This window comes from Schistocerca americana, chromosome 1 (assembly GCF_021461395.2).
Source record: "Schistocerca americana isolate TAMUIC-IGC-003095 chromosome 1, iqSchAmer2.1, whole genome shotgun sequence".
NCBI lineage: Eukaryota > Metazoa > Arthropoda > Insecta > Orthoptera > Acrididae > Schistocerca > Schistocerca americana.
Genome location: NC_060119.1, coordinates 683,316,707 through 683,339,154, shown reverse-complemented (window position 1 = coordinate 683,339,154; position 22,448 = coordinate 683,316,707). Strand labels below are relative to the sequence as shown.

Genomic DNA, 22,448 nt, shown 5'->3' with positions numbered 1-22,448 from the left:
ACGTTCTGAATTTTTTCCTACCCGTGAGAAGAGATGGTTGCTAATAGGAACTTTTATGAATTGTGGATCACATGCAGTATTCTCTTCACCATAAGAATAATACGAATATAAACATTTTGCCATGTATTGTTCCGTGTTTGCTGCTATCTCATTTAAATCCTGTCTGCCTAATAAACTACGAAACTACAGTGAGACAACAGCAAACGCGGAAGAATATACATATCATGTCATGTTTATATTTGTATTATTCTTATGCCTAATAGTGATACAGTCAGAAATGAAGCACAGCAATTGACTAGATTTTTAAATCTAAGATAACTAATCTCTGTGCAGAATGTAATGTAGTAAAGAGGCGCCTGCAAAGATTTTCAAACGGAGAAAAATTTTCGCTAAACTCTCGTTCAGAACATCTTCTATCATATGCAGTTTATTATTTGGTTCTTGTTGATCATTATCAAAGAAAGCAGCAATGTAAGTAACAACAAATAGCAGTCTCTTGCCATTGTTTCGCTAATGAGACTTTTCCTCTCCTTTTTTTTTGTGTAAGCGGCGTAGTGTGCACAAAAGCAAGCCATGCCGCGAGCGGCGACCGGCCGTAAACATGCATGACGCACTATCAGAATGCAGAATGCGACAAACGATGCATGACACAGTACAGTAATGAATTTTCAGCTTAGAGTGATGTAAACACCTATAACAAAAAAAACGGCGCTTATCAGATCAAAGAAAAATAAGCAATCAATTCAAACCAGACGAAGCACGTGAAAAAGAAAGGGTACCCATATAAATATGGCCGGAGCGCCTGACGCATTGCAATTGCTACCTGGTAAAGCTTAACTGCTAAGCTTACGACTCGAACCAAACTACTGTAGCTGTATCGTCATTCATTCGACCTAAATTGTGTCTCATATTACAGTGGACCAACTTTGTTTTGATTTGGAGATGCGGCCTAAAACTTTTCTCTCCCCTTTAATTTCGAGTCTCAAATTTCAGGTGTGGCTTAGATTCAAGAATTTTTTTTTTTTCCTTGATTTCGAGTCTCATTTTTCAGGTGCGGCGTAGATTTGAGTGTGGCTTAGATTCAAGTAAATATGGTACTCCCGCGTGTATACTGTGTCGTGGTGATTGTTTTCCCTGCACGTCAGTGTTGAAACTCCTGTCTGTGAGGTATTAGTGTATTAGACGCACCTGCCCGTTGGGGAGTCCTGCGTCGCTGAGTTTGCGAATGAGGCCGTTGTGCCATAGACGGTCGAAAGCCTTTTCGATGTCCAGGAATACCGCCCCTGTTGGTTTGTTTGTGTTGAAGCCATGTGTTATATGTTCAACGACCCGTAAGAGTTGTTGTGTTGTGGAGTGGTGAGTCCTGAAGCCGAATTGCTCCGGTCTCAGGATGTCATTTGTTATGCAGTGCCTAGTGATGCGATTGAAAATCACCTTCTCAACAATCTTACTGAGCGAGCACAGAAGGCTGATGGGTCAGTAATTTTGTGGGAGGCTGTGGTCTTTTCCTGGCTTCCTGAACATCAGGACCTTGGCCGTCTTCCAAAAGGCGAGGAAGTGTTGGTGTTTTAGTATGGCATTCGTTATGTGTGTTAGGTACTCAGTAGCTTTATCTGTGAACTCCTGTTTTAGTATGGCATTCGTTATGTGTGTTAGGTACTCAGTAGCTTTATCCGTGAACTCCTGGAAGACACGGTTTTGAATGCCATCATGACCAGGGGCTTTCCTAGCAGCGGAATGCATTGTAGCCTGGGAGACTTCGGCTGTGCTAGCATGTTGAATGTCGTCGCGCGATGGTTGGGCTAGAATGCGTGTAACCTCCTGGTCAGTAGCAAGTGTGAACACTGGATCTGATGGTACCAGGTTCGGTGTGAATGACGCTGTAAGTGTGCGGGCCATTAGTTCTGCTTTCTCTTCCTCTGAGTATGCAGGTCCATCAGGCCCTTGAAGCATTGGGTATATATTTTCTCCCTGGCGAAGTGTCGGGCTAATTTCCACACGCCAGGTCGCGTGGTGTCCAGCCCTTCGAGTTTTTGGTTCCACTGTTGTGTTTTATGTGTTTGTATTTTATCGTGTATGATGCCCTGTAGTCTGTTAATCTGCCGTTTGAAGTACTGATGCCTGGTGCGCTGCCATTGTCTCCTGAGGCGATTCCTCATTGAGATTAGGCCCAAGATTTCCTGGGGCAGGGCCACACTGTGTTGTGAGGTCCGATCAGGTATGGTGCCCGCCATTGCGTTCTGGACGGCGTTAGTGGGGGGTTTCTACTGCTTCGTCAATTTGTGCTGTTTCATTAATTTCATGTATGGGTGGGATGTGGCTATCGAGTGTTTCCTTGAACAATGTCCAATTCGCACGCCCATAGTCCAACATCCTGTGTTGTTCCATGTGCTGCAGTGTTTCCTCAATGTATAGTATTACAGGTTGGTGGTTTGAGGGTAGATCGTTTTCAACGACAAGGTTGAGTGTCGATGTAATGCCCTTGATGAGGGCCATGTCTAACCTGTCTGGTCTGTGTCCCCTCTGATATGGAATGTGCGTAAGTTCAGTCGAACATCACCAGCCGCTCCCTTGCCTTTGGTGGTGGGCGGGGCGCGAGTTTCAGCGGGTGCAGTCGATCCTCGCGCCTCGTGTCTTACTGCGGGTAACAACACGTGAAGTGCTAGCAGCGTCCGCCATCTCGCACTTAGGAGTATTTATTAGGTGGGGAGGGGGAGATGATAATTTTGCTTTTCTCGATATGCGAGAAAAGTGTATGTTGTTCCCTGTTGAAGTGGGAGTTCCCTACATTATACTAACATGCGATGTTAGTGCAAGTGCGGCACCTAAAGTTGGTGCGGAAGAAGAAAGGCCTGCAGCACGTGGGCGTGGTCCTGTGAAGGAGCCCTGGTACTGCCTCAGAGTCCCTAAAAGAACGTGAGAATCACGTTGGGGGCATTGGGTAACCGGAGGCTATCGGGAGCTGTGACCCGAAGCTATTTCCGCGACTGGTTGTGCAGCTTTGTGTCGAAGGGGAGTGAGCTCAACCCTTCGGCACTCGGCCGGTTGCCGCTGGGCGGCTGCGCCGGGAGCGGCTGATGCGCAGTGCCCGGGCGACTTGCTGCGGAGCACTGGTAGCGGCCGGCTTGCGCGCGGTTGGCTGGCCCGCGGCCGGCTGGAGGGGGAGTGGCGACTGGGTGGCGGTAAGGAGGAGGCTGGGGTGGGGAGGGGGAGGGATAGTATGGTGGAAGCGGCGGACAGTTAGTGTTGCAGTTTAGACAGATGGTAGGAAAGAAGGTGCGGAGAGGGGAGGGGGTAAGTAGCGGAAAGGACAGAAATAAAAATAAAAGAAATTAAAAGACTGGGTATGGCGGTGAAATGACGGCTGTGTAGTGCTGGAACGGGAATGGGGAGGGAGTTGGATGGGTGAGGACAGTGACTAACGAAGGTTGAGGTCAGGAGGGTTGTGGGAACGTAGGATGTATTGCAGGGAAAGTTCCCACCTGCGCAATTCAGAAAAGCTGGTGTTGGTGGGAGGATCATATGGCACAGGCTGTGAAGCAGTCATTGAGATGAGGGGTATCATGTTTGGCAGCGTGTTCAGCTACAGGGTGGTCCACTTGTTTTTTGGCCACAGTTTTTCGGTGGCCGTTCATGCGGACAGACAGCTTTTTGGTTGTCATGCCTACATAGAATGCAACACAGTGGTTACAGCTTAGCTTGTAGATCACATGACTGGTTTCACAGGCAGCCCTGCCTCTGATGTGATAGGTAATGTTGGTGACCGGACTGGAGTAGTTGGTGGTAGGAGGATGTATGGGACAGGTCTTGCATCTAGGTCTATTACAGGGGTATGAGCTATGAGGTAAGGGATGGGGAGCTGGGGTTGTGTAAGGATGGACAAGTATATTGTGCAGGTTCAGTGGATGGCAGAATACCACGATAGGAGGGGAGGGAAGGATAGTGGATAGGACATTTCTCATTTCAGGGCACGACGAGAGGTAGTCGAAACCCAGGCGGAGAATGTAATTCAGTTGCTCCAGTCCCGGATGGTACTGAGTTATGAGGGGAGTGCTCCTCTTTGGCTGGACTGTGGGACTTTGGGAGGTGGTTGGAGACTGGAAAGATAAGGCACATGAGATTTGTTTTTGTACAAGGACAGGAGGATAATTACGTTCAGAGAAGGCTTCAGTGAGACCCTCGGTATATTTAGGGAGGGTCTGCTCGTCACTGCAGATGCGACAACCACGGGTGGCATCTGTCGAAGTGGAGGTATTGCTGGTGGTTAGTAGGTTTGATATGGACGGAGGTAGCTGGGAGCTACTAAGTGAGTTAAAATATTTTCACATACTATACAAAAGACCAAAATATATTATTAGTTTCAGTTTTCTGATTTTGTTTCCATGTTATTGGGAATTGAGCATTAATCATCTTGCAGATTTTTGTTGGTTTGCCAAACAAATTTGGCTTTCATTAACCGTTTCCATAGAGGCAGCCAACTTATTTGAACTGTTCGTTGAGTTTCAAATTCATGCCATATACAGCATAATGCCATAATAAAGAACCAAACATGAGATAATAGATTACTGGTACTGGTACTAGCTTTTTCAGAAACTACACTGAAAAGCTTATTCCAGGTAGGGGCTTACTTCAGTGTGAATCTGGTCATACAATTGTCCACTGTAAGGTGAATTATGCATTCTAGTATGGTTTACGAAGTTCCGATGCTTGTGAAGCGTTCTGGTGTCTTGTCTTTTTTTTTTTTGACATACTGTAAGATCTCTTAATGCTATTAACATACAGACATACACAAATGTTCACTTGAAGATGACTAAACAGACAGTAGTATTGAATATAAAATTTTGTTTGAAATATAGTGACAGTTTTAGCCGTATTTTACGAATCTCCCTAGCGTGAAATACAATGTTTTTAGATCGCAAGATGTATTTCAACAGTTGTCTGGTACCTTCTCTAGGCTTGATATTATTTCTTAATTTGGATTTTTTACATCTTAAGTTTACAGAAAGCCATTCTTTGGTAAATCATACTCCCCCACAAGGCTTTGTATTTACTCCTGGAGTAGGAATAAACTGTCAGTTACACTGTTTTACGGCTTCACAAATAACCTTGCTAAGTTTTTATAGAGTTTGACAAAACTCATGCAGAACTTATTGTTCCTAATTCTGGTGTTTATTGTTCCTAGTTCTGGTGCACAAAAACAACTTTTTTTATTTAATCAAGAAATTTGTATTCCTTTTTACTATTTTTTTGCAGTGTTGTGTGGATGTAAACCTGATTGGAAATACTACATAACAGTATTGCACAGTACGAATAAAGAAATATATGTCAAACCCACTAAATAGCTAAATATTAGGGTACTTTGAGTTGCAAAGTCTAGTTTTGAAATGAGTACTATGCCAAAGACTGCTTTCTTATTTTGCATTCCCTGTCTGGATAGGATATGATTAAACAATAACTCCTTATGTCTCCTCCAAACAATATCTGCAATGCTGCACATTGTCATGTGGTATCCCACCACAAATGAAATTCCAAACAGAAATGCAATGAAAGGCTTATGAACGTAGCAAACCACAAGCATGGGCTTCCTATGTCACTGTGGCAGCGTGAGCGCATTAATGCCTGTTTTCTGATGCTCTCTGGCAATTGTTCAGTTAAACCTATTTTTAATGTGTCGCGGAAAAGTATTGCGAATGGTAGGTTGAGGAGCATTATGCAAAATGAATTATGTTACTTGCGAGAATTTTTCGTGATGAATTTCTTAAATTGCGGAGTGTTTGACTCTCACTCAGAACTTAACACTTTGAGGACAAGCCACTTCGAAGAATTTTGGGCCCAGAAGATCAGCCATTTATGTAATTATTTAAAATTTTGCTGCACGTTTGTGTATGATGTATCTGAAAGCGTAACACATGCAGGAAAGGGTAACACATGTAGAAAAAGACCAGTATTATAGATGAAAGCTTAGCTTTGCTTGTAGCTACACTACACTGAAGAACCAAAGAAACTGGTACACCTACCTAATGTTGTGTAGGGCCTATGTGAGCATGCAGATGTGCCACAACACAAGGTTGCATGGACTCGAGTAATGTCCGAAGTAGTGCTGGAGGGAATTGACACCATGATCCTGCAGGACTGTCCACAAATATGAGGGGGTAGAGATGTCCTCTTAATAGCACATTGCAAGTCATCCCAGATATATTCAGTAATGTTCAAGTCTGAGGAGTCTGGTGGCCAGTGGAAGTGTCTAAACTTGGAAGAGTGTTTGTGGAGCCACTCTGTAGCCATTCTGGATATGTGGTGTGTTGCATTGTCTTGCTGGAATTGTATAAGTGCGTTTGAATGCACAATGGACATGAATGGATGCAGGTGATCAGACAGGAAGCTTATGTACATATCACTTGTCAGAGAATCAGGGGTTCCATATCACTCCTACTGCACCCGCCCCACACTATCACAGAGCCTCCAGCAGCTTCACCAGTCCCCTGCTGACATGCGGGGTCCAAGGAGGTTGTCTCCATATCTGTACACATCTATCCACTCGATAAAATTTGAAACGAGACTTGTCTGACCAGGCAAAATGTTTCCAGTCATCAACATTCCAATGTCGGTGTTGACAGGACCTGGCAAGCTGTAAAGCTGTGTGTTGTGCAGTCATCAAGGCACAAAAGTGGGTATTCGGCTCCGAAAGCCCATATCGATGGTGTTTCATTGAATGGTTCATATGCTGACACTTGTTGATGGCCCAGCATTGAAATCTGCAGCAATTTGCAGAAGGGTTGCACTTCTCTTCAGTTATCATTGGTCACCTTCTTGCAGGATCTTCTTCCGGCTGCATTGATGTCAGAGATTCATTGTTTTACCGGATTCCTGATACTCGTGGTACACTTTTGAAATGGTTGTACGGGAATATCCCCACTTTTTCACTACCTCAGAGATGCTGTGTCCCATCGCTCATGTGCTGAGTGTAATATCACATTCAGAACCTCACTTAAATCTTTTAACCTACCATTGTAACACCAGTAACTGACCTAACAACTGCGCCAGACACTTTTTGACTTACATAGGCTTTGCCGACCACAGTGCCATATTCTGCTGTTTACATAGCACTGTTCTTGAATACGCATGCCTATACCAGTTTCTGTGGTGCTTCACTGTGTATGTACATTACTTTAAACCATTAATGTTTTGTGTTTGTATGTTCGCACTATTTAACAGTGATGTTGCTATCAGCGGACTACATCACATGTCCTATGCTCTGAGTATGTGCTGTCATTGGCTGGCGAGGTCACATGACATGAGCTATGATTGGCTGAAAAAAGTGCTTCGCAATCTCCATTTCAGTGATTTGGTATCTAATATACTGTGTTTGGTGGAATTCATATTTACACTTTCATAATAAGAAACTGCGCAGTGTGCATGATTTGTACATAAAAGATCTTTCAAAAACACCTTTTTTCTTTGTTTTGTTTCCTAAAGTACTGTACTGATGTATAAAATCCTTTACCATTCAAAGGATTGATAAGTCCTGTAGCTCCGAGGGAAAGTACACTGTCACTTAACGTAGAAAAAGTGAATGTTCACCTGGGAAAAAGTGTGTTTTTAATCAGGAAATCTGGAAAAAATTGGAGTCTTCTTGTTTCTTGTCCACATATACACCCTGTTTTATTTTGGGGAGTGTTGTTGTTATGTTCTCTTACATATGCTGATTCCTTCAGTACATTATTCATAATACACTCCTGGAAATTGAAATAAGAACACCGTGAATTCATTGTCCCAGGAAGGGGAAACTTTATTGACACATTCCTGGGGTCAGATACATCACATGATCACACTGACAGAACCACAGGCACATAGACACAGGCAACAGAGCATGCACAATGTCGGCACTAGTACAGTGTATATTCACCTTTCGCAGCAATGCAGGCTGCTATTCTCCCATGGAGACGATCGTAGAGATGCTGGATGTAGTCCTGTGGAACGGCTTGCCATGCCATTTCCACCTGGCGCCTCAGTTGGACCAGCGTTCGTGCTGGACGTGCAGACCGCGTGAGACGACGCTTCATCCAGTCCCAAACATGCTCAATGGGGGACAGATCCGGAGATCTTGCTGGCCAGGGTAGTTGACTTACACCTTCTAGAGCACGTTGGGTGGCACGGGATACATGCGGACGTGCATTGTCCTGTTGGAACAGCAAGTTCCCTTGCCGGTCTAGGAATGGTAGAACGATGGGTTCGATGACGGTTTGGATGTACCGTGCACTATTCAGTGTCCCCTCGACGATCACCAGTGGTGTACGGCCAGTGTAGGAGATCGCTCCCCACACCATGATGCCGGGTGTTGGCCCTGTGTGCCTCGGTCGTATGCAGTCCTGATTGTGGCGCTCACCTGCACGGCGCCAAACACGCATACGACCATCATTGGCACCAAGGCAGAAGCGACTCTCATCGCTGAAGACGACACGTCTCCATTCGTCCCTCCATTCACGCCTGTCGCGACACCACTGGAGGCGGGCTGCACGATGTTGGGGCGTGAGCGGAAGACGGCCTAACGGTGTGCGGGACCGTAGCCCAGCTTCATGGAGACGGTTGCGAATGGTCCTCGCCGATACCCCAGGAGCAACAGTGTCCCTAATTTGCTGGGAAGTGGCGGTGCGGTCCCCTACGGCACTGCGTAGGATCCTACGGTCTTGGCGTGCATCCGTGCGGCGCTGCGGTCCGGTCCCAGGTCGACGGGCACGTGCACCTTCCGCCGACCACTGGCGACAACATCGATGTACTGTGGAGACCTCACGCCCCACGTGTTGAGCAATTCGGTGGTACGTCCACCCGGCCTCCCGCATGCCCACTATACGCCCTCGCTCAAAGTCCGTCAACTGCACATACGGTTCACGTCCACGCTGTCACGGCATGCTACCAGTGTTAAAGACTGCGATGGAGCTCCGTATGCCACGTCAAACTGGCTGACACTGACGGCGGCGGTGCACAAATGCTGCGCAGCTAGCGCCATTCGACGGCCAACACCACGGTTCCTGGTGTGTCCGCTGTGCCGTGCGTGTGATCATTGCTTGTACAGCCCTCTCGCAGTGTCCGGAGCAAGTATGGTGGGTCTGACACACCGGTGTCAATGTGTTCTTTTTTCCATTTCCAGGAGTGTAGTTCGCCCACATTGCTGTTCTCTTGTTCATTATGAGACATAATCGTGAACTATCACTTTGATTTTGGGTTGATAATTGTATACTCTTCGTAATAGTGTGCTTCTGGGTGGTGTTGTGGATTGTTCCCATTTTATGCGCTATAGTCTGACAGCTGACCCAATCTTCTTCTTCAGGTGCTGAGAGTTTTGTTGTTATGTGCACTTGCTGTCATCTGGTTGGAGTCAAGGCAGCAAGCACACTAAGCAGAAAAACTCACAGCATCTGAAGACAACTGGGTCAGTCCGTGAAATATAGTGCATAAAATGGAATCAACATCTTGACAGAACACCCAGACACGTTGTCTTCTGGTCAAAAAGTATAGCAGCTCTTGAATTATTTCTGCTGAATTGTAGAATGGTAAAATTGATGATTGACTGTTTGTTGTAGAAGAATAAGATAACAATCAGATCTTGGACTTTCTTGGCTTAATGTAGACAGAACTGGTGAATCCCAAAAACCAGAAAACCACTAACTAATGTCAAGGGAGTAAATAAAAAAAGAAAAAAAATCATCTTGTCGAAATTTGAAGCTCGTGTTACTATTTCTACCCATGTTTTGCAGAAGTCAAACATATAGGAATTATACAGCCAACTGGTTACGTATAACTGTTTGGTACAATTGATGTAGGTTTTGGCACCTACTAAGTGTGACTTCACAAGAATGAAATTTTGAGAACCCTATATAATAATGCATAGAAAATTTAAGTGTGACAAGAAAACACAAAATTTTGTGAGTACTGGAACAACCAGTGAAAAATTTTGTGTTACGTAATTGTAATTGTTCATTATGGGTGAAGCCATCGTTCCTAGAAATATGCTTGAAAACCTTTAGCTCTTCGAGTATGTCCAGTCTATGACCTTTCTTTTCCCATTGTAAAATGGGAATTTCTTCAGTGCTTTTCAGTTTGTGACCAGAAATCAACAGATAATCAGCAAAAGTGGAATTATGTACATTAGTGCCTGTTTTTCCCAATAAATGTTCTTTGGTCCTGACATCATAAGATCTTCCAGTTCGTCCTATATAATAAATGGGACACGTACCACAGGTGATTTTATACACTCCTGAATTGTGAACTTGAGATTGTGAATAAGATTTTTATGCAAATTACTATTAGTGGAAAGGGTAACTTTGCATCCATATTTTTTTAATAAGACTACGCCGAATTTTATAAGAAACAGAGCCTAGAAATGGAAGCCAGAAAACATATTTGTGCTTGTCACTGACAGATACAGCACTGATACCTAAAATGATCACTTTAGCGTCAGTTTCAAGTTTGAAGATCTTGTCAACCATCGAGAGATAACAGCTGTTATTAACTGCAGTGGTTTATATTATATTCATCTCGTTACTGAGCTTGTCAGATGACAAAGATACAGAAACTGCATGTTGAATGACTGAATGGAAAAATGCTTTTTTATGTGAATGAGCATGCACTGAAGTAGCAGGCATAATTTGATCTGTATTAGTTGCTTTTTGAAAAATACCAAAAGTAAGTCTGTCATTGTCAGTAGCAGTTCTGAGGTCCAAGTAATTATTGTTATTTTCTAATTCACAAGTGAAGCTGATTTTTTTCAAGGAGTCTATAGAAAATTTCAAACGAATGGTGAATTCCATGCTGGGAACCACTGTATGTTATCAGAATCTTGTCCACATACCGAGCATAAGACAAAATGCCCAGATCAGCAGCAGAAAAATTATTGAAAAATTTCTCTTCTAGTGAAGTGATGAAAATAGGGCTAAGATGCCTGCCAGTTTGTTAGACATTGCCAGGCCATCAGGCTGATGGTATAGTTTGCCATAGAAAACAAAGTAATTGTATTTTACTACTGTTCTTAGAAAAATAATTGGGTCAGTGATCTGCTTGTCAGAAATATCTTTTTTAAAAGTATGTAGGTTTCTTTCAATGCTGTCAATGGTTGTTTGAACAAGTACATTAGTATAAAGGTTTGTAATATCTAATGAAAACAATTTACTATCTTGATCACGCTGCAGATCTTTGATTTTATCACTAGATTTTGACTATTTTGAAAAACAAAGGATTTTTATATTTGATCATGAAAAAACCATGCTAAATCACAATATGAACTGTTCATACTGTTCACAGTCAGATGTATCGGATGGTGATTTTTATGTACTTCAAGCTGGGAACACAGTTTTGGGGCCTGTGGTTTCATATTAATAAGCTGTTTGTTATGAAATGGGTTAAGCAAATTCCTAGCACTGTTAATGACAAACCTAATTTCTTTTTGTATCATGGGGGTGGGATTCTCATCTAGCTCTGAAGCATTACTCTTTTCCAAAAATTGTAATGCGTTAGACACACATTCGTTATGAGTAGCAATGATTACAGCATTCCCTTCATCAGACTTCGTTATGAGGGCATTGTTTTCTTTTAGCTTGGCATTAATATTTTTAATCAATTTTTTATCACAATCATGTCGACAGAAGTTTGTTACTGCATGTTTCTCAAAAATACTACGTACATCGCTGAGCTACCGTCTTTTGTCGAGAAGCATCCATTTTGACACTAGCAAGGCCTATTTTAAGATCTATACTTTCTACAACATTTTTGTGTGACAGGTTAGGCATTATATCGTATTTAAGCCCTTTTTCCAACAAGGCAGTTTCTTTTGGTATAAAATTTATTTGAGTCTTATTCAGAATTTTGTTGAAAAATTTATGTTCAGAACTTTGGAAACTACGAGTAGGCATTTTTACAGGTAAAATGCTCTTTAGATTAGCCAGTTCCATCTCATGTCATTTTGCAGTACATTTGTTATAGTTATCCATCCCATCATTAATAAAATCCCCAAATGCATCAATTTGAAAATTAATCTGCAAGTGAAAAATTTTATTGAGTTCCAGATACAGAACATAGGCTTCTTCATTTAATCTGTTCTTTTTCTTATATAAAGCATTAATTTTGTTGGAAATAATTTTTTGACTAGGCACTGAGAAGTTTTTGGATTATTTGTGCACTGTTTGATGTTAAAATGGAATTTAATGTAACTTGGCAAAAGTCAATTTTCTTCGCAATGCTTGTTAAAATTAATAGACAAACCTGTGTTTACAATTTCCTTCTTATATCTTCGTACTTTTGATACAGCCTGGGATACTTGGGCCACTAGAAATCTTACAGTTTTAAACATGGCTGTTTCTCAGCAACTGTGTATAATTTTCGAACATAGGAATTATGGAAGCAATTGGTTGCAAATAACTGTTTGGTACAGTTGACCTAGTTTTCAACATCTGCTACAGATGTCTTCAGCAGAATGAAATTTTGAGAACTCTGCAAAGTAATTCATAAAAAATTCAGTATGAAAAAAAAGTCATCGTTATAAAGCCAAATCTATTTTTTCTGATTGAAGACTTATAACAAAAGAATAGCACTTGTCAGATGGTTGTCATTAAACTTTCCAAATTTAGTTATGGTTTAGGAAAGAAAACATATTACTTTGTGCAAAGAAGCTATTTTTGTGATATAATAATAATTGTGTTCGTTTTTGCTCCTAGTTCTGTGTCGCAGTTTATTAGTTTACTTGATGTTATCCAACAATTTATTGTGATGTTAAATGCAACTTATTTGTGGTCCTTTAAAACTTTCTTGTATGTTTCAGTTTTTCCTCGCCTACCATTGGTTACTGTTACTGTACCTTATTTTGCCATTTCTTTGCAGCTGCGGGATTGTGAACTGGGAGCTATTGTAAATCGTGACTTAAGCAGGAGGATTCGAACTGTAAACGGCATCACATCACATCGCCAGGTTGTCCGAAATGACATAAAGTTGTCAGCTCGTATAGTCCACAATTTGGATGCGAAATGTGGACTGTGGCTTGATGGAGAAAATAGTAATAATAAAACAGAATCAGCAGAAGCAGATAAGAAGAAAGATGAGCAGCATGTTCCAGTATGTTTTAATTGCATCCTGTTTATTATTTGTAATTTGTATGTTTTATAATGCTGGTGATCTAGTGAATAGTTCGGGATTTCTATCTTTTCAGCTGAAGGTTTCGACCATACATATGTGAGACATTAAATTAGCAAAAATATGAATGAGATTTATGGGAATGTTGTGGATCAGGGTGAAGCAAAAACTGCACAAGCTTGTAAATAAAATTTACGAAATCAGGTGAAGTTCCACTTATTTTTTTAAAAAAGGTCGTAAAGCAAGAGTGGACAGATGTGGAAATTACTACACAGTCAGTATGGTATCACATGAATTATAAAGATAGTACCCTTTTTTATATATGGCTTGGAGGAGACCAGTTTTTGGTTATATAATAGCTGCCACATTTATGAAAGACAAGGAAACCTTACGTAGCATTTGCATTTTGCTTGATCATGTGAAACTTAAGTGTGGTATCAACTACAGCAATAGAAGGGTCACATGTTCTCTTCATGTGAAGCATACTACTCCGCTTAGCACTGATGGGGTGGTGCAACAGGAATGAAGATGACTTGGTATGATTCAGTAAAGAATATGATGTGTCGAAGAGAGTGATCATGCATTTTAATTTTCTGCCATTTTAAAAAGGAACCTTTGCTCTCTTTAAGAGCACTCAAATATTCAGGATTGAATGTAGAACTTCAATGCCCTAAATTTTCTTACTTTTACTCTATGTACTATATGTCTGCTCCTAAAGGTTCATAAAATTTACTATGTCTGCTTTTGTTTCTGGCTTCAAATTCTGTTATACACGGCTTTCATTTAATTGTGTGTAGCCTAAGTTTCAACATTTTTTAATGTATGGGCACTATTTGTTGCTTGCCATTTAATGTAGTTGACTTGTTTTTCTTGAAACCACTCACTTCAGTACTTGATGCCATAGACCTGCAGATATAGCTTCAGGGAATGTTTTTTCCACTCTGGTTGCAAGCTAAGACATTATGTCTAAATGTTCTTATCAATTTATTTTTAATGGACAATAATTTTACGTTTTAAAACTAAATGTGCATCAAGATTAATGTTTTAGTCACAAGAACCAATATGAATTTCACTTGGTCTCAGTCTGTCTCTCCTATAATTGAATTTTTATTCATAATCCACACTCACCACTTAATTTGATATTCTCACTTTCCTTGATGAAAAATCTGTTGTGCCAGTGGATGGAAGTACAGCACAGAAATTAAAATTATGATAGCAATGGCGAAAGAGGCAGGTTGTAAGAAAAGGAGAGTTTTCTGCAGTAATATGGTCCAAGATTTGAGGATAGGTTTGAGATGTGTGGGCATGGCAGAGGATGGAAAAAAATAGTTTGTCGGATAGAATTGAAAATGAGATGGCATTAATAAGAGTGAGAGAGCAGGGAGAACTTCTGAGTGTAACGAATGAAACAAAATAAAATGGCTAGGGCATATATTTGCACTTTCCACTTCAGTGAAGACCTGCACTTGACATTGAGAATTTGTTTCTCCACTCTGATGTCAAGCCTCATTCGACATGATTTTTTATAACTCTCAGATGCACCATTCAGGAAGCACAGAATTGCTACTTCTTGATGCACAATCCTTTCTGAGGAAGAGATTGTACAGCTCTTAGAAGAATGTCTAAGTGAAAATGGGAGTGACAATGATTTTGATGGCAGTGATTCATTTGTAAACAACTAGTGAAATGCCAGTGGAAACATCCCCCCCCCCCCCTCCCCCCTCCCTCCCCCCCCCATGAAAAGTTTCAAAAAATATCACACTGCGAAAAGTTTGTGTTGTAATGCTTATGTAAATACATTTGCTGAAAACGCGCTTTTTTGTTCTAATATATACTCTGTTGGTCAGCGGCCTCATTGTTTCTACAAAGAGACTCGCACAATTCTCTGTGGCACACTTGCTGCCCGGGCAGCGGTGATTTAAATAAGAATGTATGGAGACACCTTGTGTCTGCCTTATGGATTGTAAAGGGTTAAGAGAGGAGGAGGGGCTTATAAGATTAGTCTTAGAAGAGTATGTGGAAGTGAGGAGGAGGCTAAAGATAATCTTTCAGACCCTGACAAGTTGCTGGATAGCAGCACATGCAGCAGCATCAAGAATGAAGCAGTGGACTGTCAGAAATGAAGAAACTTAAGAGCTACTACAGGAAACTGGTGGTGGTGGTGGTGGTGGTATTTATTTGTTTATTTTCAACATACCTCATTACAGTGTTTAGGTTTAATTTTTATATAAGATAAATAAGAAAAATTTCTGAGTGAGGTGGTACAGTGCTTAACATGCTGGACTCACATTTGGGAGGATAATGGTTCAAACCAACGTCTGGCCATCCTGATTTAGGTTTTCTGTGATTTCCCCAAATTGCTTCAGGTGAATGCCAGAATGTTTCCTTTCAAAGGGCACCACTGATTTCCTTCCCCATCCCTCCCTCATCCAATGGGACCGAGACCTTGCTGTCTGGTTCCCTCCTCCAAATCATCCAACCAACCAAACATGTATAACTGTAGTTAGTTATAATAGTATAAATAGAAAAATATGCAGTTAATTGTATGCACAATAGTTAACTTCTGAGTAATCTATATTCATTTAAGGCGGTGTTTCACAGTAATACAGGTACATACCATATTGTCATTATAAAGTTTTCAGATGGAATTTTTTTTTTAAATCTTCAGTTGACAGAATTATTCATGTGCTGGGAGAGGTTATTACATTACAAAACTTGTGAAATTTTTTTCACTTCTTAATTGGTTTATCGATGGGTCAGTTGCCTCCCTTTTCTGTAATACACTTCCTTAGTGTGTCAGTCTCGTATTAAGTTCACGCCACACATGTGAGTGGTAATCTACAGTTAGATCACATTCTTTACATACGCAAGCAACAATGGGGTGGCTAGCTTGAACTGATGAAAGTAAGACATTCATTTTTTTGGCTTGTAGCTTGCATTGCTGTAAGATGACTGTGGCAACTTTATGGAAATATGATGTAGTCAGCCCATTCCCTTTCCCAGTTTTCTTTTGATGTGCTGCTTAATTTTATTTTGTTCACGGATGGAGAAATTCCCTTGTAGCTTTCTGTTGCATGTTCTTGAGCTGCTTGTTCAGCCAGTTCATTCCCAAGAGTTGCTACATGGGCTTTCATCTATTCAGAGTTCATATGCCATTTCCTCTAATCCAGTGGTTCCCAACATGGGGGTAATAACTCCTTTCAGGGGTAAAATTTAATTTTCGGAGGGCTAAAAACAGAAAGATTAAACTGTTTTGGTCATGAAACTTAAATTTTTTTTAAAAGTCCGTTACTGTTACCACTATTTCACAAGACTGTAATATTGATTACCTTAGTTATCAACAGTAACATTTTTGTTCAAACACTAGCATTAATGCTTGACACAAAATGGTGGAAATTAAAACTTTTTAAACGAATGTATTAACAACAGCTTCCTCAAATAGTCCACCCACCTTACATATGCATCCATGGCAGGAAAAGTGAGACACATCACATGTGCTGAAATGTCTCATGAAGACACCTTCTCAGTGTTGTAGAAAGTTTCTGCAATAGACCAGATATTGTTTGAAAGTCCCTTGGGCATGCAGCTGGATTGATTGATTATTGTTGAACAAATTTTTGATGGCGTATCTTGCCATCATCATCAGGTTACTCATTGAAAATTTATTCTACAACAATTAACCAATCCGGTTGCACGCCCCAGAGATGCTCAAGCTGGGAAAACATACGAGCTCACAAGCTACATATATGCTTTGTTTCTCACTTTGCAACAATAAACAAACTAATTGACCGCACAACACAACAGTAATTCTGTGATGGTTGCTACACTGCTATAGACCTGACACTTTATTATTATGTAATGGCAGTTATAGCATACAAGGCATAGATAGCCTGAAGTCTTCCATTTTCCGCCAGTGAAGAAGTAAAGAGTTCAACAATTAAGCGATTTACAAGCAGTAACTCTAGTTGTATTAAACTGATTTTAATTTACTTGATTCTAAATGAAGTTGCTGGATGGTGGAGAAACAAGTGCTGCTGGGGAGAGAAGTGGTGTAGAGGAAGCATTTTTTGTCAGTGTCTACCCTCAGTGCGAACCATTAACATTCTTTTTAGAGGAGGAGTTGTAGGTAGGACTTGCGATGCACTGGAAATTGCTTCAAAAAGTTATTAGAAATAAGCAATACCAGTTGTCTCATTGACTCATTAGTTACTGGTTTAGTAAAACATATACAGAAACTAAATATGATTTATCTTTCATTATTTTTTTAAATTAAACTGTTGAAAGTAATTTATTTTTCATTCTAAAGTTCAGTTAGGCACTAATGTTGATGGTGAAGGGGCAGGTGGCGGCAGGGGGAGGAGGGGGGGGGGGGGTGAGATAATGCCTAATGTTGATTGCACATAGAGGTAATTGTCTCAGAAAGGTTGGGAACCACTGCTCTAATGCAGTTCCCTAATTTTGTTTCTGGTCTCTTCTGTTTAACATGCATAATTCTTGGAATTTAACAAATTCAGCAGGTGTATTACAACAGTCATTTTAACTTTAATTTCTTATATGTTATCTAGTTACTCTAAAAGTCACAAAATTGCTAATCATTCTTCTTGGCTAATAATGCCCCTTTTCTGTAGTCTGAATTTTAACTGGTAGGAAAGTGTGCTATTAATTGTTATTGCCACTCATGAATCTGTTCTTAGTCCAAATAAATCCCATCCATGTAAACCGCTACTGGGTACTCCTTGAGGTTGTAATCTTCTTCTGCTCCTTTACTTGTGGCAAGGACCACTGTTTGCAGTCTAAAGGAGTATCTATAGAATGGACCAAGTGTTCAATGTTTATAATTTCATATTCTTCAGCTATTGCCTGAAGTTTAAAAATGTCGATGTAAGACCTGTTATAATGTACAACACTTCAGAAGATGATGTTCTGTGAGGATTAGCAATCTTAATGTTGATAAAAGTTTGGATTTCAGCAGATGACGTTGGGTAAGGATTAGCAATCTTAATGTGGATAAAGCTTTGGATTCTTCAAATCCTTACATTTTCTTCTTAGTGCATAAAAACAAACGGGAGCTGCTTATGCCACTGTTTGTTGTGTAGCTCCATTTTAAAGTCCCCATTTAAGCCTCACCAATTTGGGTAAAGAATGAATTAGTTTCATGCACATTTCAGTCGTGTGTTGTATATATTCATTAAAGGTAAATATAGAATCGGTGATTATTCCAAGTATTTCAGTAATTCAGCCTGTTGCAAAACAGTATTGTTTAGAGCTACACTAACTGTTGTTTCGACTTTCTGATCTATCCTCATTATTTGCATTACTTTAGACTTCTGGTCATGAAATCAGATTTTGTTGTTTTGGGCCCAAGGTGTGTGATATTTTTCCATTTCTGTGTTGTTGTGCTCCTCAGCAATAATGAAAATGCTAATAAAATGTCAGTTTGGCTTTCAGAAAGACTTTTCAACAGGAAATGCTATATTTGCTTTCACTGGTCAATATTAAGTGCTCAGAATAACCGAACATCGCCCTTTTGGATTTTTTGTGGTCTCCTAAAGACTTGTTGTATTAATAGCACCGAGCACAAATGGTTTAATTCATATTTAACTGGAAGAATGCCGAAGGTCGAAATTAACAGTACACGTTGTCTGCAAAAATCAGCAGAGCCTCTTAACTGGGGAGGTATCAAGAACTGTGTTCCACAGGGTTCAGTCTTGGGTCCCTTATTGTTTTTAATCTCATTATATAAAAAGGCAATGTCTCGACTGACTGGCTTTTCATCCCCAGCCCAAACTGCTAAGGATACAAACTTGAAATTTGAAGGAGGTGTGGATCTTTTACTGTAGGCGTCGTTTAAGAAGGGATTTTTCGAAATTCCATTGCTGAGGGGGCGAAATAGAGGATGAATTTTTTTAGCGTCACTATTAAGGCAGTTTTGAAGATAGACCTTTAAAGATTGGTATTTGGTTTCCCAGTCAGAACTAAAGAAATACATGTTTAAGCACTTTTGGAATTTATTTTAATGCCATGGATGTGGAATAGGAGGTGAAAGTTTTTTTTTAAGTCATTCATTAAGAACTACCAAAGTATTTTTTAAAGTTACATCTATGAACAACTTCTCGGTTATAAATTTGTTTCATTGTGTCTGGAAATTGAACGCCTAAGGTGGTGAAATACGGGAATGAGATTTTTTTGTGGAAATATTTTATTATAAAAGCGTTTTTTAAGCTAAATCTATGAAATTTTAAATTTGGTATCTCAGGAAAAAAAACTAGTTTTTTAATTCGACCCCTTTGGGGGTGAAACAGGATGAAAGTTTTTATGGAAACATTTCATTGTGAAAGCATTTTTGAAGTTAAATCTTTGAAAATTTGTATTTCACTTTTCTGTTAGAAATAAAATATACATGTCTTAACAGTTTTTGGAAATTCAGTCCCTAAGGGCGTGAAACGTTTCATGAAAATACTTCATTGTAAAATTATTTTTAATGCTACACTTTTGAAAATTGGTGTTTGGCTTATCGATTAGAGATTAAAAAATAGGTGTTTCACTGTTTTTGGAAATTCAGCCCCTAAGGGGGTGAAATGGGGTCAGACTGATTCAGTGAGTCATCATTGCCCACCCCAAACTGCTAAGGATAATGTGAAGAGGATGTGCATCATATACTGTAGGCATAGTTGAAGAAGGGATTGACCAAAATTCCACTTGTAAGGGGGTGAAATAGGGGATGAAAGGCGTTTTGAAAGTATGTCGCTGTTAAGGGAATTTTGAAGCTAGACCTATGAGAATTGGTATTTCATTTCTCAGTCGGAAAATTAAAAAACAAAAAAAAAGCTTATTTCAACATTTTTGGAAATTCAACCACTAATGGGAAAAAATAATGGGTGAAAGTTTTTTGAAAATAAATAACTAAAGAACTACTAAAGAATTTTTAAGGCTACATCTATGACAATTAGTATTTGACTTTTTGGTTAAAAATAAAAAAAATTGAAGCTAAATTTATGAAAATTGGTATTTCACTTGTCAGTTAGCTATAAAGAAATATTTGTTAGGGGATGAAAGTTGCTATGGAACTATCTCCACAAGAGTGCGAAAGGCATGATTAACAAAAGCTTTGGACTCCAGCTACTGGAATCACTTTTTGATCAGAAGTAAATTTGGAAAAGACCATGCTTATATGGCCTTAATTAGCATGAAAAGCTTAGATGATGATGCTGTTCGTGAACAACATAATGATTCGATTAAATAAGGTGGGGGGGGGGGGGGGGATCTCTTCAGGCCATACAGTCTACGCAAGCAAACAATGGGCACTAAGCTAATGTATATTGATGACTTGTTACTCAGTATTCATAAAAACGCAAAGTAAGTTCTTTATGCTGATCATACAAGTATAGTAATCACGCTCAACAAACAACAATTATCTGAGGAAATTGTTAATAATGTCATCCAGAAAATGATCAACTGGTTCTATCCAAATTGACTCTCGCTAAAGTTTGAGAAAACACAGTATATACAGTTCTGTAGAGGAAATGGCATAATACCATTGATAAATATAGGATTTGAATGGAAGTCTGTTGCTAAATTAGAATATTCAAAATTTCTGGATGTGTGCATTGATGAGAAATTGAGTTGGAAGAAACACATTGATGATGATCTGCTGAAATGTTTGAGTTCCGCTACTTCTGCTATTACTGTCCCTTTTATATGTTCCTCTGACAGCCAGCAATGCATTTACTGTCCTTAGCCACAGAGAAAATTTGTACTGACTGTTGCATAGAAGATCTGTAGCTCCTTCAGCTGTTCACTGATCCTTTTTTCCCTCCACTTTGCTGTTAACTCAGATGTCTACCAGGAGACAGATTTTCTCCCAATTCTGCACTTCAGGTGGAGTGCCTTGAATGCTTTATTGTAAGCAGTATCTAAAGCATCTTCAAATTCTGTGAGAAGCATTTCAGTATTTGTTTGTGCTAGAACTTTTTCTGCCAGCTTCTGGTCTTTCCGTTAGTTTGCTTGCATGTCACATTTTCAGCAATCTCCAATGATTTATGCAAAGGCAGGTCAGTGGAATTCCAATTCTTTGACTTTGGATGTACGCCAAAGCATTTTCAATTTTAGGTTCAGGTAAAGTATTTTATGCGTTGTACAGGAAGTGCAGATTATCTCAGAAATGAATCAGTTTGTAAATGTTCTTTATAAAAACCAACAGCTTTACTTCATGTACCCCACCTCATTAGGAGATGTTTGGGGACAATGCTGCATTCAGCGGCAGTTCTCTGTAGAGTGACAAATCATGTGGAGCTTTCAGAAACACTCTTTTGGTGTATTTTATTTACTTCTGGGTGGCTACCATGGACTTCTTCAGCAATACGTTCCAGTTCATGGGCCAAACAGGTGAAGTGGATTAAACATGGACATAATACACGAAGGGCAATTCCCACCATCAGCCTGTAGATTGAAGCATCTGAATACATAACAAGAACTTTGTTTTCTTGAATGTTCCTCAGGACACAACACTTTAAGATTGTCATGCACAAAATCGGTTACTGTTGAATGATTTGCGTGTTCCAGCTACATTGCTAGAATTGCTTTGAGAGTGCCACCAATAAGGTCAGCAGTGAAACTTCCACACACATCTGTTTTTTGTCAATGGCTATCCATATTTGGTTGTTGCTTACATAGAGCCACACATTTTTCAGAGCATTCTGGTAACAAAAAGCTTTTCATCGGGAATCTGTTGCCTGAAGAACTTTTTTGTAAATGCGCGATATTCAGTCACTCAGAGTTTGTACCAATGAATGTTTGCAGCAACCATAATGGAGCACATATCAGGAAAAATTCGTTTATGTGGATTGGGAGTTTTTTGCATGTGCGTTAATAACATTTGCTTCTAGGACAATTGCTCACTTTGCTCTTTGTTGACTCATTGCAATGTGTTAGGATGTTATAGAGCAGTCAATCTCCTTATTGCATGCTTGACATAGAACAATCTCTCTCTGTCAGTGGTGAAAACATTGTCCATTGTAATCCAAGATCTTAATGTAGATGATAATTTTGATGCAACAGTGGTATTCATGAATACGGCCATGACTTCATAAGAAACGCTATTTGGCAAACTTTTCTTGGTGCACACACTCTTTAGTTCTGAATTGGTAAAAATTGCTAATATTCAGAAAACTTTGTACTGCTAGTCTTTTGTTTGCCCAGCTACCAGTCTCAACATCACATGAAACCCTTTACAGTACAATACAGTAATGGCCGCGACAATGCTAAACACAATACAACTTGTAGTAAACCTGATTCTGATATTTTTCTAATTAGCAGCCTAGTGAGAGTTA

The 22,448-nt window shown here is 40.0% G+C and overlaps 1 protein-coding gene across 9 annotated transcripts in view; it reads left to right on the top strand.

Moving 5' to 3' along the window:
• Nucleotides 1-22,448, top strand: part of LOC124609023 (serrate RNA effector molecule homolog) — a 199,970-nt gene that overhangs the window by 142,486 nt on the left and 35,036 nt on the right. For all 9 annotated transcript variants that reach the window (XM_047140040.1, XM_047140038.1, XM_047140042.1 and 6 more), the window contains one exon: nucleotides 12,871-13,101. In XM_047140040.1, the coding sequence (XP_046995996.1) occupies nucleotides 12,871-13,101 (231 nt within the window). The remainder of the gene's footprint in view (nucleotides 1-12,870; nucleotides 13,102-22,448) is intronic.